At 37.1% G+C, this 12,764-nt stretch overlaps 2 protein-coding genes across 2 annotated transcripts; one reads left to right on the top strand and one right to left on the bottom strand.

Moving 5' to 3' along the window:
* Positions 1–5,598: 5,598 nt before the first annotated feature.
* LOC142161833 (germin-like protein subfamily 1 member 20) lies at positions 5,599–6,655 on the top strand. Its single transcript, XM_075217544.1, has 2 exons — positions 5,599–5,795; positions 5,923–6,655. The coding sequence occupies exons 1-2, from the start codon at positions 5,672–5,674 to the stop codon at positions 6,483–6,485; spliced, it is 687 nt and encodes a 228-aa protein (XP_075073645.1). The 5' UTR covers positions 5,599–5,671; the 3' UTR covers positions 6,486–6,655.
* A 3,457-nt stretch (positions 6,656–10,112) lies between these two features.
* On the bottom strand, positions 10,113–12,496 carry LOC142162253 (uncharacterized). Its single transcript, XM_075218584.1, has 4 exons — positions 12,339–12,496; positions 12,100–12,158; positions 10,511–11,010; positions 10,113–10,376 (listed from the first exon to the last, which is right to left on the bottom strand). Exons 1-4 carry the CDS (start codon positions 12,494–12,496, stop codon positions 10,113–10,115), a joined length of 981 nt encoding a protein of 326 aa, XP_075074685.1.
* Positions 12,497–12,764: the final 268 nt, after the last annotated feature.

The raw sequence follows: 12,764 nt of genomic DNA, 5'->3' as shown, positions 1-12,764 counted from the left end.
TGGCCTCAACTGGTGGTAATGGTGGTCGTCCATCCCGACCGATAGCATGTGTCCTCACTATCTATGAGAGAATAGAAAAACAGAATTTTAGTTACCAGAATCAATAGATTCGCACGACATGAATTCAAGAATGCAAAGTTTTTCCTAAAGGTTTTGTAGCCTCCCGAGGATAAGTACAGACGTCTCCGTATTGATTCACGAGACTCTACTAAATCCGCTCATGACTCGTGAGACCTATGTAACCTAGGCTCTGATACCAACTTGTCACGACCCTAAGCCTGACATTAGGTGTCACAAGTTACGAGCAACTACAAGATCAGTCTAAGTACAAGAAAAACTATCATAGTTCGGAAATAAAATACTAAGAACAATCTGAGTAAGGTAAGAATGAGAAGTGCAAGGTTGGAAATGCCAAGCAACTACCTTGCCAACTCCGAAGACATGCTGGAAGAACGATCAACACTCACTATCACGACCCGCAACTCCTGGATCTGCACACAAGGTGCATGGAGTAATGTAAGTACGCCAGCTCAGTAAGTAATAAAAGTAAATGAAAGCTGAGCAATAAGAAAACAAATAATTCCACATCATAGTACTACAACAAATATAGTAAATTTCCAAAAAGTACATAACTCAATTATCTCATAAAACAAACTCAGTTTCAGTAAAACCTTTTGTTTTAAAAACATCTTTCAATAGTTTCAAACAAGTGATGAAACAGTGAGTAGAAATGATAGAAACATAAGCAGCCACTCGGGCAAGATATGTAAAATAAACTGCCCCTCGGGAAAAATATCAACAGAATCAGCTCCTCGAGCTATCTCACAAACACTCGTAATCAGCCCCTCGGGCAACAACATGAATAAACAACAGCCCCTCGGGCAACATCACATCGCTCACACTAGGTACCCATGCTCATTGGAGGTGTTCAGAATCCGGAGGGGCTCCTATAGCCCAAGCGCTATAACAAGCCATCTCGTGACATAATAAATCAGGCCCTCGGCCTCTCATATATCACAATCAGTACAACATGTTGCGGCGCGCAGCCCGATCCCATGATATTCTCACAACACAGGCCCTCGGCCTCACTCAGTCAGAAATCTCTCAAGCCACTTGGGCTAACAGTAAAAGAGGGTGCTCAGCCCAAAATATCATTAATAGTATCAAAACGTAGCAGATAAGACTGAGTTATGAAATCAGTAAAACATAGCATGACTGAGTATAGATATTAAGTCAAAATAGTAGTAAAAAGCCCATATGGGTCCAAACAGTTGGCACTAGGCCCAAATATGCATTCAGCCCAAAACATAGTAATACTTTCCAAAATACAATAATATCAAATAGTTTTCAATCAAATACGCGACTTAATAGTCGCACGGGACGGGCCAAGCCACAATCCCCAATGGTGCACGCCCCCACGCTCGTCATCTAGCATGTGCGACACCTTAAAGTAGTGAACGATGTGAAATGCAGGGTTTCATACCCTCAGGATAACATTTACAATCATTACTTACCTTAAACCGGACAAAACTCTAGCCTGCGATGCCCTTGCCTCTCGAATCAGCCTCCAAATGCTCTGAATCGTACCAAAATCAGTATATTATAATCAATATACGTTAAAGGAACAAAGCCCAAGCGAAAATAATCAAATTAACTAAAAAATCTCGAAATCGGCTCAAACCCGGCCGCGGACCCACATCTCGAAATCCGTAAAAAATCACAAAACTGGAAAACCCATTCGCTCACGAGTCTACCCATATCAAATTCACCAAAATCTGACATCAAATGGCCATCCAAATCCCCAAAATCAACTCTCCAAATGTTCTTCCATTTTCACCCCAAATTCCCAAATTAAATGATAAGAATCAAGACATAATCATGGGATTTAACCATGTTTGAGTAAAGAACACTTACCCCAATCAATCCTCGGAAAATTCCCTTTAAAATTGCCTTCTCCCGAGCTCTCTAATGAATTTTGAAATTATGGACCAAAACCCTCGTTTTTGAACTTAAACATTCTGCCAAGGTGTTTTCTTCTTCGCAAACACGGTAGCTCCCTCGCATTCGCGAAGCACAAGCTTCCTTAGATCGAAATTCCCTTCTTCTCTAATTCGAGGGCCCACTCGCAAATGCGAATACCACTCAGCTTGACCCTATACGAACGCGAAACACCCCTTGCGAACGCATAGGCTTAATTGCCTCAACTCTACATGAATGTTGACTCTACACGAACGCGAGGCCTAAGTCGCGAACACATAGCCTTAACTCATATACTTTCATAAACGCGGGACCTACATCATGAACGTGAAGAAAAACTCAGCTGCGCCTCTCATTAACCCTTCGCGAACGCGAAGAAGGAATTCTCTGCAACAAAATACAAGAAATATGCCAACTTCTAAAGCAAGAATTGATCTGTTAACCACCCAAAACTCACCCGAGGCCCTCAGGACCTCAACCAAATATGCCAACACATCCTATAACATCATTCAAACTTGTTCCAACCTTCGAAACACGCAAAATAATATCATAACATCAAATCACCATCAGATTCAAGCCTAAGGATTTCCAAACTTTTGAATTTTGCAAACGATGCAAAAACCTATCAAACCTCATCCGAATTACCTGAAATATTGCAAACATATCACAAATAACATAACGGACCTACTCCAACTTCCGGAGTTCCAATTCGACCCCAATATCAAAATTTCCATTGCAAACCGGAAAATGCCAAATTTCCAATTTCGCCAATTCAAGTCTAAATCTACCACGGACCTCCAAAATACATTCCGAACACGCTCGTAAGTCCCAAATCCCCTAACGAAGCTATCTGAACCATAAAAACCAAATTCTGAGATCATTTACTCATAAGTCAACTTCCGATTGACTTTTCCAACTAAAGCTTCCAAATAAGAGACTAAGTATCTAACTCCTCTACAAAACCACTCCGAACCCAAACCAACCAACACGATACGATGAAATACAACTATACAACACATAAAGAAGCAAAAATGGAGAAAAATGAGCGGTAACTCATGCAACGACCGGCCGGGTCGTTACCTTATAGAGCCCCCTCCAAACAACCAATTAGACTTCAAATGGATTTGGGATCTAAGTTGTCCTAATAAGATTAAATTCTTTTATGGAAATGTCTCCATAACAAGATACCATCTAGAAAATACCTGACAGGAATTGGTTAATTGATCCCAGCTACCCTATATGCAAATGCAAAGAAGAGGAATCCATGACCCATATTTTCTTTAACTGCAAAGCCACTAAACCTTTTTGGGATAGTCTTGGGTGGCAAAACTTCTATAAAGCACAAGATGAACACTGGCTTCTACAATTAAAAGCTTTTGACTATCCACTAAAGAACAACTTTATAAATTGGAATTCTTTCTTTCCATTTGCCATCTGATACATTTGATTAAATAGAACTAACAACAATTAAAATAATACTGACAATTCTATAAATGGTGATCAAGTTATTCAAAGGGCTACTGTATTTAAATTTCTCACTGAAAAAAGTCTCAACTCTCCACAAAACATCCCCATAAAAGTAAGATGGCATAGACCACCAAGAGGATGGTTTAAACTAAATATAGATGCTAGTTTCAATAGTAACAATCAAAAATGTGACCTGAGAGGTGTATTCAGGAATGCCAATGAAAAATGGGTAGTTGGTTTTGCAAAATCGACTCATGCTAGCGGATCATTACAAGCAAAAATCAAGGGACTCCTAGAGGGACTCCAAATAGCACAAGCATGGTGAATGTTCCCTTTTGAAATAGAGATAGACTCCACAGAGGTAATCCACTCTATCCAACAAGGCAGCAAATTATATGATGACATTGTTAATGAATACAAGTTGTTAATGCACCAGCAGAAGGAGGTAATCCTCCAGCACACATTCAAGCAAGGGAATAATGCAGCTCATCAACTGGCAAGGAAGGTTGCTGCTCAAACAAAGGGGAAAAGATATTTTGTTGAACCACCTTCTTATGTAAAATCTTTTGTGGAAAGTGAACTAGTAGAACACTATATTTTTATTAAGTTTCTATCTTATGATGCTTGCAATGTCCTAGCAAACTTAGGCAATTAATGTGTCCTTAGTGACACAAAGTATGGAAGTCATGTACTGAATGCTACGTTGTTTTTAATATAAATATTTTCTGTTTGCTCAAAAAAAAAATTAAATAAACTTGATACTTTCGAATAAGAAATTAAATTGTGCTAGAAAGAAAAATATTCCTAAAATTTCAAACATAAGTAATTAAAATAGGGTTTTAGTTTCTCGAATTTGATAATTTTCTAAGATGATTATTTCAATTTCAAGTGCAATTAGTCTTAAAATAATTATATGTATGTTGTATAAACAAAACTTTAGAATCATAGTTATCTATGAAGTACTATGATCTTTTAGTTTTTACTAAAACTAATTTCGTAGCCAATAATCTCACAATTCAACTACAAAACTTTAGTCGTAGCAATTAAAAATAGTATATTTTGTGACAAAAAGTTTTTGTGACTAAATTGTAGGTTCAATAGCGACAATTAAATAATTGTCACTAATTATTTGCACTACCAACGATAAAAATTAAGGTCACAAATAAATATAAAATTTTGTGGCTAAAGTTTAACTTGTTTAGATACAAATTCTAATTCGTCACTATTGTAATAACTTATTTCTCTTAATTACTTCTAAGATAAATAATGCTTCGTCACTATGGGTACATCATTAGTGACAAAATAATATGTCGCTAATAACTTCAAATTCGTGATAATTGGCGCCAAACCAATTTTTAATGGAAAACTTTAGTGGACAAAACTTTGCTACAAAATTTTATGTTTCGTTACTAAAAATATGTGGTTCATATATTTAAAGATGAAATATAACTTTTGTCACGAAAAAGTAAACAATTAGTGATGAATTTTATATCGTAGCTAATAATTTTGTAGCTAAATATCACTTTTGTTGTAGTGATTATATAGGACTCAAAAACTGCATGTGAACATGACAAGGAAAATTTTGTTCTAGATCGTACAAAGAAACAACTTTATATTATGCTGTGAATATTTATTTCACTTATTAGTTCTATTACTCCTTTGTAAAATAACAATGATAAATTGTCCTCTCCCGTGCAGAACAACGTAGTCCTCGGTTTACTTGACTTTGAATTTAATACAGTAGTTTAATAAATCAATGTAGTGGGTGATCTGATAATTTTCAAACTTAACAAGGATATCAGTAATTAATTTCTGATGTCAATGAAGATTTAGAATAAATCATTTCCGATTAGTCTGTACACCTTATTTGGTCGTCTGTGCAATATAAGGCATCTCAGTCTACATCTAGTGGGGGTTATATACGTTCTTTTTTTCCCCCCTTAGGAAGTTTCTATCAAATCTTAATTTCTCTACCTGCTAAGTAAATAAAATTTGGTCTGTGTAGTTGTTGAAGGAAGCTTCAGTATTCAAGTGTTTAAAAAGTTTACCAATTGGTGACTTGGTAATTAATATAGAAGCCTAATCCGCAATTTGTTAATGAAAAATTGACGACCAATTCAAACAAATATTCATCTATAAATAGGAAGCTTTACTTATTAAGTTTGTAACAGATCAACAAAGGAAAGATCATTTTAATTGTTTCATAAGATAGTAGTTAATAGTAGAAATGGCTCTCAGAACATTGGTATTAACCATTGCAATAATCGCTTTGTTATCTTCAATGAGCCATGCATTTGATCCTAGTCCTTTGCAGGATATTTGTGTTGCTGTTGACGACTCCATGGCTGCTGGTATATGATCAAATAATTATTTTGAATGCAAAAATCAATCTGGTCTTAGCAATTTTTATGAATATTTGTGTGCTTCTCTCCTATCGTTTTTGTTTGTTTTTTTTAATTATTGAAACTTCCTCTGCAGTTTTTGTGAACGGAAAAATTTGCAAGGATCCAAAGCAGGTTATGGCAAATGATTTCTTTAAATCAGGTCTAAACATACCTGGAAATACCTCAAATCAACTTGGATCTGCTGTAACTGCTGTGAACGTTGGCAACTTACCTGGACTCAACACTCTGGGCATTTCTTTAGCGCGCATTGATTATGCACCATATGGTCTCAACCCACCTCATACACATCCTCGAGGAACTGAGATTCTAGCTGTTCTTGAGGGCACACTCTACGTTGGCTTTGTCCTTTCAAACCCTGGTCCAAATATGAAGAACAAGCTCTTTACCAAGATTTTAAATCCTGGAGATGTGTTTGTTTTCCCAATAGGTCTCATTCATTTTCAATTTAATGTGGGAAAGACTAATGCTGTTGCATTTGCTGGACTCAGTAGTCAAAATCCAGGAGTCATCACTATCGCGAATGCAGTATTTGGTTCAGACCCACCAATCAATCCTGATGTTCTTACGAAAGCATTCCAAGTTGACAAGAAAGTTGTGGAGTACCTCCAATCACAATTCTGGTGGGATAACAACTAAAATAATAGCAAACTATATTAAGCTACAAATAGTTATGGTTATGTGAACTGCTTGTGTCACGTAAATAAGTAATGTTCCCGTCTGGTTTCCTCTCCATTTTACTGTGATGTATTGGATGAGGATATGTTATGGATTGTTATGGAATAAAAATAAGTCTACTGTTTGTGATATTCATCTCTCTTTGGAACAAAGTACAAGCCAAAAAAGAAAAAAAGAAAAGAAAAACATTTTATTTGATAGATAAGATCCATTCATCTTTAACCAGAGGCAAGAGCGGATTTACATGGTGGCAAGCAGTGTCACAGGACACCGCTTCGTCGATTTTTTTTACTATTTATATATATAAAAATAATAAGTAAAACAGAAATACAAGATAAAACTATTAAAAGTGACACCACTTGCAACAAAACATCTTAGTAGTCTAGTGGTTGTTAGCTTCAAGTATTATGTGAGGGGTCTTGGGTTCATACTTCCTTGGCTCCACAAAATATTTTTTGACTGTTACTACCCTTTTACTAGAAATAGTGACACCACTTATGAAAAATTCTGATAAGGAGCACTAGAAACACATGGGAAATAACAACTTAAGAGATAGTAAACTAAGCAAGTTAAAAAGGGTTTGGGCATTTCACGTGTTGTTATTTAGATGTAGCTTATACATGTCTGTGTTATTTCACATTGTATTCTGCAAAAAGTAATACCAAGTAGTATATGTTGACATTATTTGAGCAGTAAACTCTCTTTTCCCTGGACGGAATTGTGGAAGCTTGGAAGAAGGGATGCAATAGCCACAAACATGTAGCAACAGAAAACCATAGCTGGCTTTTGAAACAATCTGAATAAGCAAGTCAATAATCTGTGAGAACTTAACTCTACTTAGATTCCATCTGTCCAAACTTCCTTCCGGTTTCTGTTCTCTGCCTCAAGTGTACACAGCGCACAAATTTTCTAATATTTCTCACTGAACCTCAAAGGTAATAGAGGTAAATGCCTATACATACAAGTCTAGTATTTAAGACTTGTACTAGTATAGTGATACACATTCCAGGGATTCAAGCAGACGAAAAGGAGAAACAGGATAACAAATGAAAACAGAGAACATCTAAAAAATTTGGAGTGCCTAGAATCACAATCACACCTGTACCCGTTAACTCGTCTTCCGCAGTTGTAGTAGAAAAGGGAATCACACCTACATCCAGATGAAAAGAGAATCATATTAAAGTAACACACTTGAAAGTTAAATCCTTTCTCCACTTCTTTTTTTTTTAACTAATCCAACCCCCAAGGCTTTCATCTCCTATGGTGTTGGGGGTTTTGGCATTAACTCCGACTTTATATATATCGTAGAAAACTAGTACAAGAAGGAGCACATAAACCGTACCTCAAGAGCAACAGAATGGTGGGAATCCATCCATTCAAAAAGGGTCATAGGAGAAGGACAAAGTATAGACAAAATACAAGAGATTTACAACCTGTTCCTACACATATTCTAATCTTAACTAACAAAGAAGTTGGCCTTATCATACCTAGTTCTAATACTAAGAAGGTGACACTTATCCATAAAGAACAGACCTTTGGCACTTTTGGGAAGCTCCTGATAAGTGTAGAAGAAGGAGTTATTTCCAGAAGAAGAAGCAAGTTTAGCTAGAAAACCAGCAACTTGATTGGCCTCTCTGAAGCGGTGTGTAATTAAGACATTACTCTGATCCAAATCCTGCATTATATCAACAACCACCCCACTCATTTTGTAATTGTTGGTGGACCTATCAATAAGCATGTTAGTTACAAGCTGTGAGTCTAGCTCTAAAATCATACCAGTGTAGCCATGTCGAACACACCATTGTACACCAAACTTGGCAGTCAGAGCTTCACACATATTATTACTATGGCATTTAACAGAACATGTAAATGCCATAATGAGTTCCCTATCCCAATTTCTAATAATCCCACCTATTCTAGCCTTTCCATTATCCAACAAGTAACTACCATCAGTGTTAATTTTGATCCATCCCTTCTTTGGTTTTCCCCAATAAACTAGGGTATGTCTTGGAATAGGTTTCAACCCCTCCACCGTAACACAGATGTCCATCCATTGATAATTTCAGTTGCAATTATTGAGAAAATGATACAACTGCGTATCTGTATATGAGTGTACTGTGTATTTATACAGCTACAGTATAATTACCTTCTAACATTGTACTAACAAACTTACTTCTAACTACAGTCTACAATTACATTTCTAAATATAGTTAACTTATCAGCTTGCTTTATTAACTCCAGTTAATACTCCCTCTCAAGCTGATGGTTGATATACATTCTTCACTCCTAGCTGGTTCAATAAATGATCATGTTGAAACTTCTCCAAGCTCTTTGTCAGTAAATCTGCTAGTTGATATTTTGTATGTACATATTCTGTCTTCAGCAATCCAGGACATATTTTCTCCCTAACAAAATGACAATCAATGTCAATATGTTTGGTCCTTTCATGGAAGATAGGATTAGCAGCTATTTGTATAGTAGCCTTGCTATCACATATCAGACTTATAGGCTGCTGAATTCTAACCCCAAGTTCCTTGAACAGCCCTACCATCCAAGTGACTTCTGTTGCACATGAAGCCATACTTCTGAACTCAGCCTCAGCTGAACTTCTGGGCACAACCATTTACTTTTTTGGCTTCCAAGACACCGGTGCATTTCCAAACATGACCAAGTACCCAGATCTCCTTGGCTCCATACATGATCCCCAATCAGAATCACAGTAGGCAACCACCTTGTATGTACTTTCTGCAGGCATAAGTAACCCCAAGCCTGGTGCTTCTTTGATATATCTCACTACTCGAAGAGAAACTTCCATGTGTGACACCTTGGGATAGTGCATATACTTACTTAAGATCTGAACTGCAAAGGCAATATCAGGTCTTGTCATAGTGAGATACAACACCTTCCCACAAGTCTTTGGTAACAACTAGGATTCTTGAGTTCTTGATCACCTTCTTGTTTGCAGTTCTAAATGCATTTGTCATACTCTATAGATGTGAGTTTTTGATTCAACTCTAATAGTGTACCAGAAGGCTTTGCTCCACCCAAGCCTTATTCAAATATCAACTTTAGTGCATACTTTCTTTGACACATAAGGACTCATTTCTTTGATCTAACAAATTCAATCCCTAGAAAGAATTTCACTTCCCTTAAGTCCTTCATCTTGAACTTCTTATGCAACTCTATTCTAGTGTCACAAAGTAACTTTCATTATTCCCTGTGATCAACAGGTCATCCACATACACGAGGATGATAACTGTGTCACTACTGGTTTCTCTAATGAACAATGAATAATGATAGTGACTCTGTTTAAACCCTATCTGCAAAAGTACCTCTGTTAACTTCATATTCCACTGCCTTGGTGCCTGTTTAAGACTATATAAGGACTTGTGTAGTTTGCAGACCTTCTTAGTCTCCCCTCTGTTTGGCAAACCCCTGTGGAATATACATGTACACCTATTCAACCAATTCACCATTAAGGAATGCATTATGAACATCCATTTGGTAAATCATCCAGTGCTGAGAGGTAGTAAGAGCTACAATTGACCTAAATTTTACCATTTTGGCTATAGGGGAGAAAGTTTCACTTTAGTCCAATATTGTCTTTTGATTGTAGCCTTTAGCTATAAGTCTGGCCTTGTATCTTTCAACCTTTCCTGAGGCCTTGTACTTGATTTTGAAGATCCACTTGCACCCTATTGGTGTTTTTCTAGGGGGCATATTAACTATGCTCAAGATTTTGTTTTCCTCTAAGGCTGCAATCTCCAACTTTATAGCTTCTACCCAATAAGGATTGGTGGCTGCCTCATTAAAGGACTGAGGCTCAGAACATGCTGAATAAGCCGACAAGACCTAACTGTATGAGAGAGTAATGTCAGAATAAATTACATAAGTCGAGATAGGATAAGAGCACCTAGTAGCTTTTGACTGCACCATATAATCTTTCATCCATATGAGAGGCTTACTAGGCCTGGAGGTTTCCTGACCTGAGCAGGTAAAACACTAAGTGAGTTAACTGCTTCAATTGGTTCTGCAGCATCAACATCTTCTGTAAAATCAAGGTGAGCCTCAGCATGAGTATCAACAGGTGCTACCTTATCTGGGATGCCACTTGGAGGATTTGTAGGACTTGTAGAATAGTATGGTGTGTGGTGTGAAGTAGCAATAGGAGAAAGAGAAGGTTCCCCCTCAGATGTAACACAAGCCTCATATGGAGGAACATCAACACCAGGAGAAGAATCTGTGGCAGATAATTTGGGATCTGCACTAATTGGTGAGAGCAGATCCAATACAAGAAAGATAGTACTACCAGGAGATAACATATGTTTGAAAGGAAAGATGTCTTCCTGAAAAATAATATTTCTGTTAACAAATACAGACTTAGAGTTCAAGTCATACAGAATATAACCCTTTTGAGATGAAGAATAACCCAGGAAGACAACAGGGATGACTCTTGGTGAAAACTTGTCAACTATTCTAAGACATACTGCATAACATAGATAACCAAAGACCTTTAAGTGTTACACTGAAGGAGGATGCAAGTAAAGTAACTCAAATGGTGATTTGCACCCAAGTGTTCTAGATGGCAGCCTGTTGATGAGGTATAGTGCAGCGGTGACACATTCACCCCAAAACATTATAGGAACAATAGCCTCAAACCTGATATACCTGGCCATGTCTAAGATAGTTATGTATTTCCTCTCAACAATTATATTTTGTTGAGGGGTGTAGACATATGTACTTTGATGAAAAATACCAAGACTGGAGAGCAACTATTTATACTCTTTACTGAAAAACTCACTACCATTATCAGTCCTTAGGACTTTTATGGAAGCTGAAAACATGTTCTTTATTTGAGTTAGAAAGTCTCTAAGTACAACTATAACTTCTTACTTGAAGTTGAGTAGAAAAATCCAAGTTTACCTGGTATAGTCATCAACTATATTGTGACAAAATACCTATTAACACTATGAGAGGAACTATATATGGCCCCCAGATATCATAATGAACTAAGTCAAATGCATATTAAGACACTGATATACTTAGAGGAAAAGACAATCTAGAATGTTTAGCAACTGGGCATACATGACAGTGATGACTTCCTGTCTTTAAGGTACTAAGAGTATCTAACTTCCTTATTACATCAATAGGAGTATGTCCTAATCTCCTATGCCATACTACTTCAGAATCAAGTAAGTTGGTTGTGTGAGCACACTTATTTTCTGGTGTTGCTATGGAATGCTGTGATGATCCTCGACGTATATATAAACCATGCTCCTCCTTACCAATCCACTTCACCTCACCACTGTAGAGATCCTGGAAAATGCAGAAGTCAGGAAAGAATTCTACCATACATTGAAGTTCTATGGTGAGTTGAGACACTAAGAGCAAGTTGTATCTAAAGTCTGGAATGTATAGCACATTAGAGATATTGTTATTTCTAAGTACTAAGGAGCTTCCTTTATGTGATACAGATACTACATTCCCAATAGGTAATTGAACAGTGCATCTCTCTGAACTGGGGATTTCTTGACAAAAGGTAAGAGCATCAAGTTGTGAAGTCATATGATTATACCTGCAACAGCTAACTTGGTAGATAATTCTGGACCCTCTTCATTCCCTTTTTGACAACATCTGAATAATTTATTAGTACTACTCTTTGGTGAAAAAAGGAATAACAAGAGTATTGTTGGGAGTATTTTGTGTAAACTGAGGCATGTAAGCATGCTGAACTTGCTGCATCCCCGGTTGAGTTCCATAAGAGACTTGTTGAGTGCCTGCTTCTGCAGCATTTGGAAACATTGGACTACTCACACTGTTTGCATACACTCCAGAACTCTGCCCCTTTTTTCTTCCTTTGAAGTCTGATGGATAGCCATGAAGTTTGCAGCAATTCTCCTTTGTATGCCCCTTATAATGACAGTATTCACACTGAACCTAATTCTTTCTATACTTGAAGTTTCCACATGCATTTGCTGGGTTCTTATTACTATATAATACAACTCCTTCTATGCCTTCAGTAGTTTGAGTAGTCTGAGTGAAATTATCCAGACTCAATTGACTCTCTTGATCAATCAATAGAGGGTAGCCTTTGTTAATGCTAAGAATTGGAGACATCATCATGATCCATATCCTTGACTATGAGTAGGACTGATTCAATCCCATCAGAAACTGAAGTAGCCTGTGATACTCAAAGTGTTGGGCATATTTTTTTGACTCAGGACATGGAAAGCCAGGACT

This window comes from Nicotiana tabacum, chromosome 7 (genome assembly GCF_000715075.1).
Source record: "Nicotiana tabacum cultivar K326 chromosome 7, ASM71507v2, whole genome shotgun sequence".
Lineage (NCBI taxonomy): Eukaryota > Viridiplantae > Streptophyta > Magnoliopsida > Solanales > Solanaceae > Nicotiana > Nicotiana tabacum.
Note: the sequence above shows the minus strand (reverse complement) of the source record. Positions and strands in the feature narration are given on the sequence as shown.

What these genes read in the sequence shown, in the direction of transcription:
- LOC142161833 (XM_075217544.1), top strand. Translation starts at nt 5,672, where the DNA reads ATGGCTCTCAGAACATTGGTATTAACCATTGCAATAATCGCTTTGTTA. An exon ending in TGACGACTCCATGGCTGCTG is followed by an intron (nt 5,796 to 5,922) that starts GTATATGATCAA and finishes CTTCCTCTGCAG; the next exon opens with TTTTTGTGAACGGAAAAATT.
- LOC142162253 (XM_075218584.1), bottom strand. Translation starts at nt 12,496, where the DNA reads ATGCATGTGGAAACTTCAAGTATAGAAAGAATTAGGTTCAGTGTGAAT. An exon ending in CTGGAGTGTATGCAAACAGT is followed by an intron (nt 12,159 to 12,338) that starts GTGAGTAGTCCA and finishes TAAATTATTCAG; the next exon opens with ATGTTGTCAAAAAGGGAATG. An exon ending in TACCAAGTTAGCTGTTGCAG is followed by an intron (nt 11,011 to 12,099) that starts GTATAATCATAT and finishes TATGTTATGCAG; the next exon opens with TATGTCTTAGAATAGTTGAC.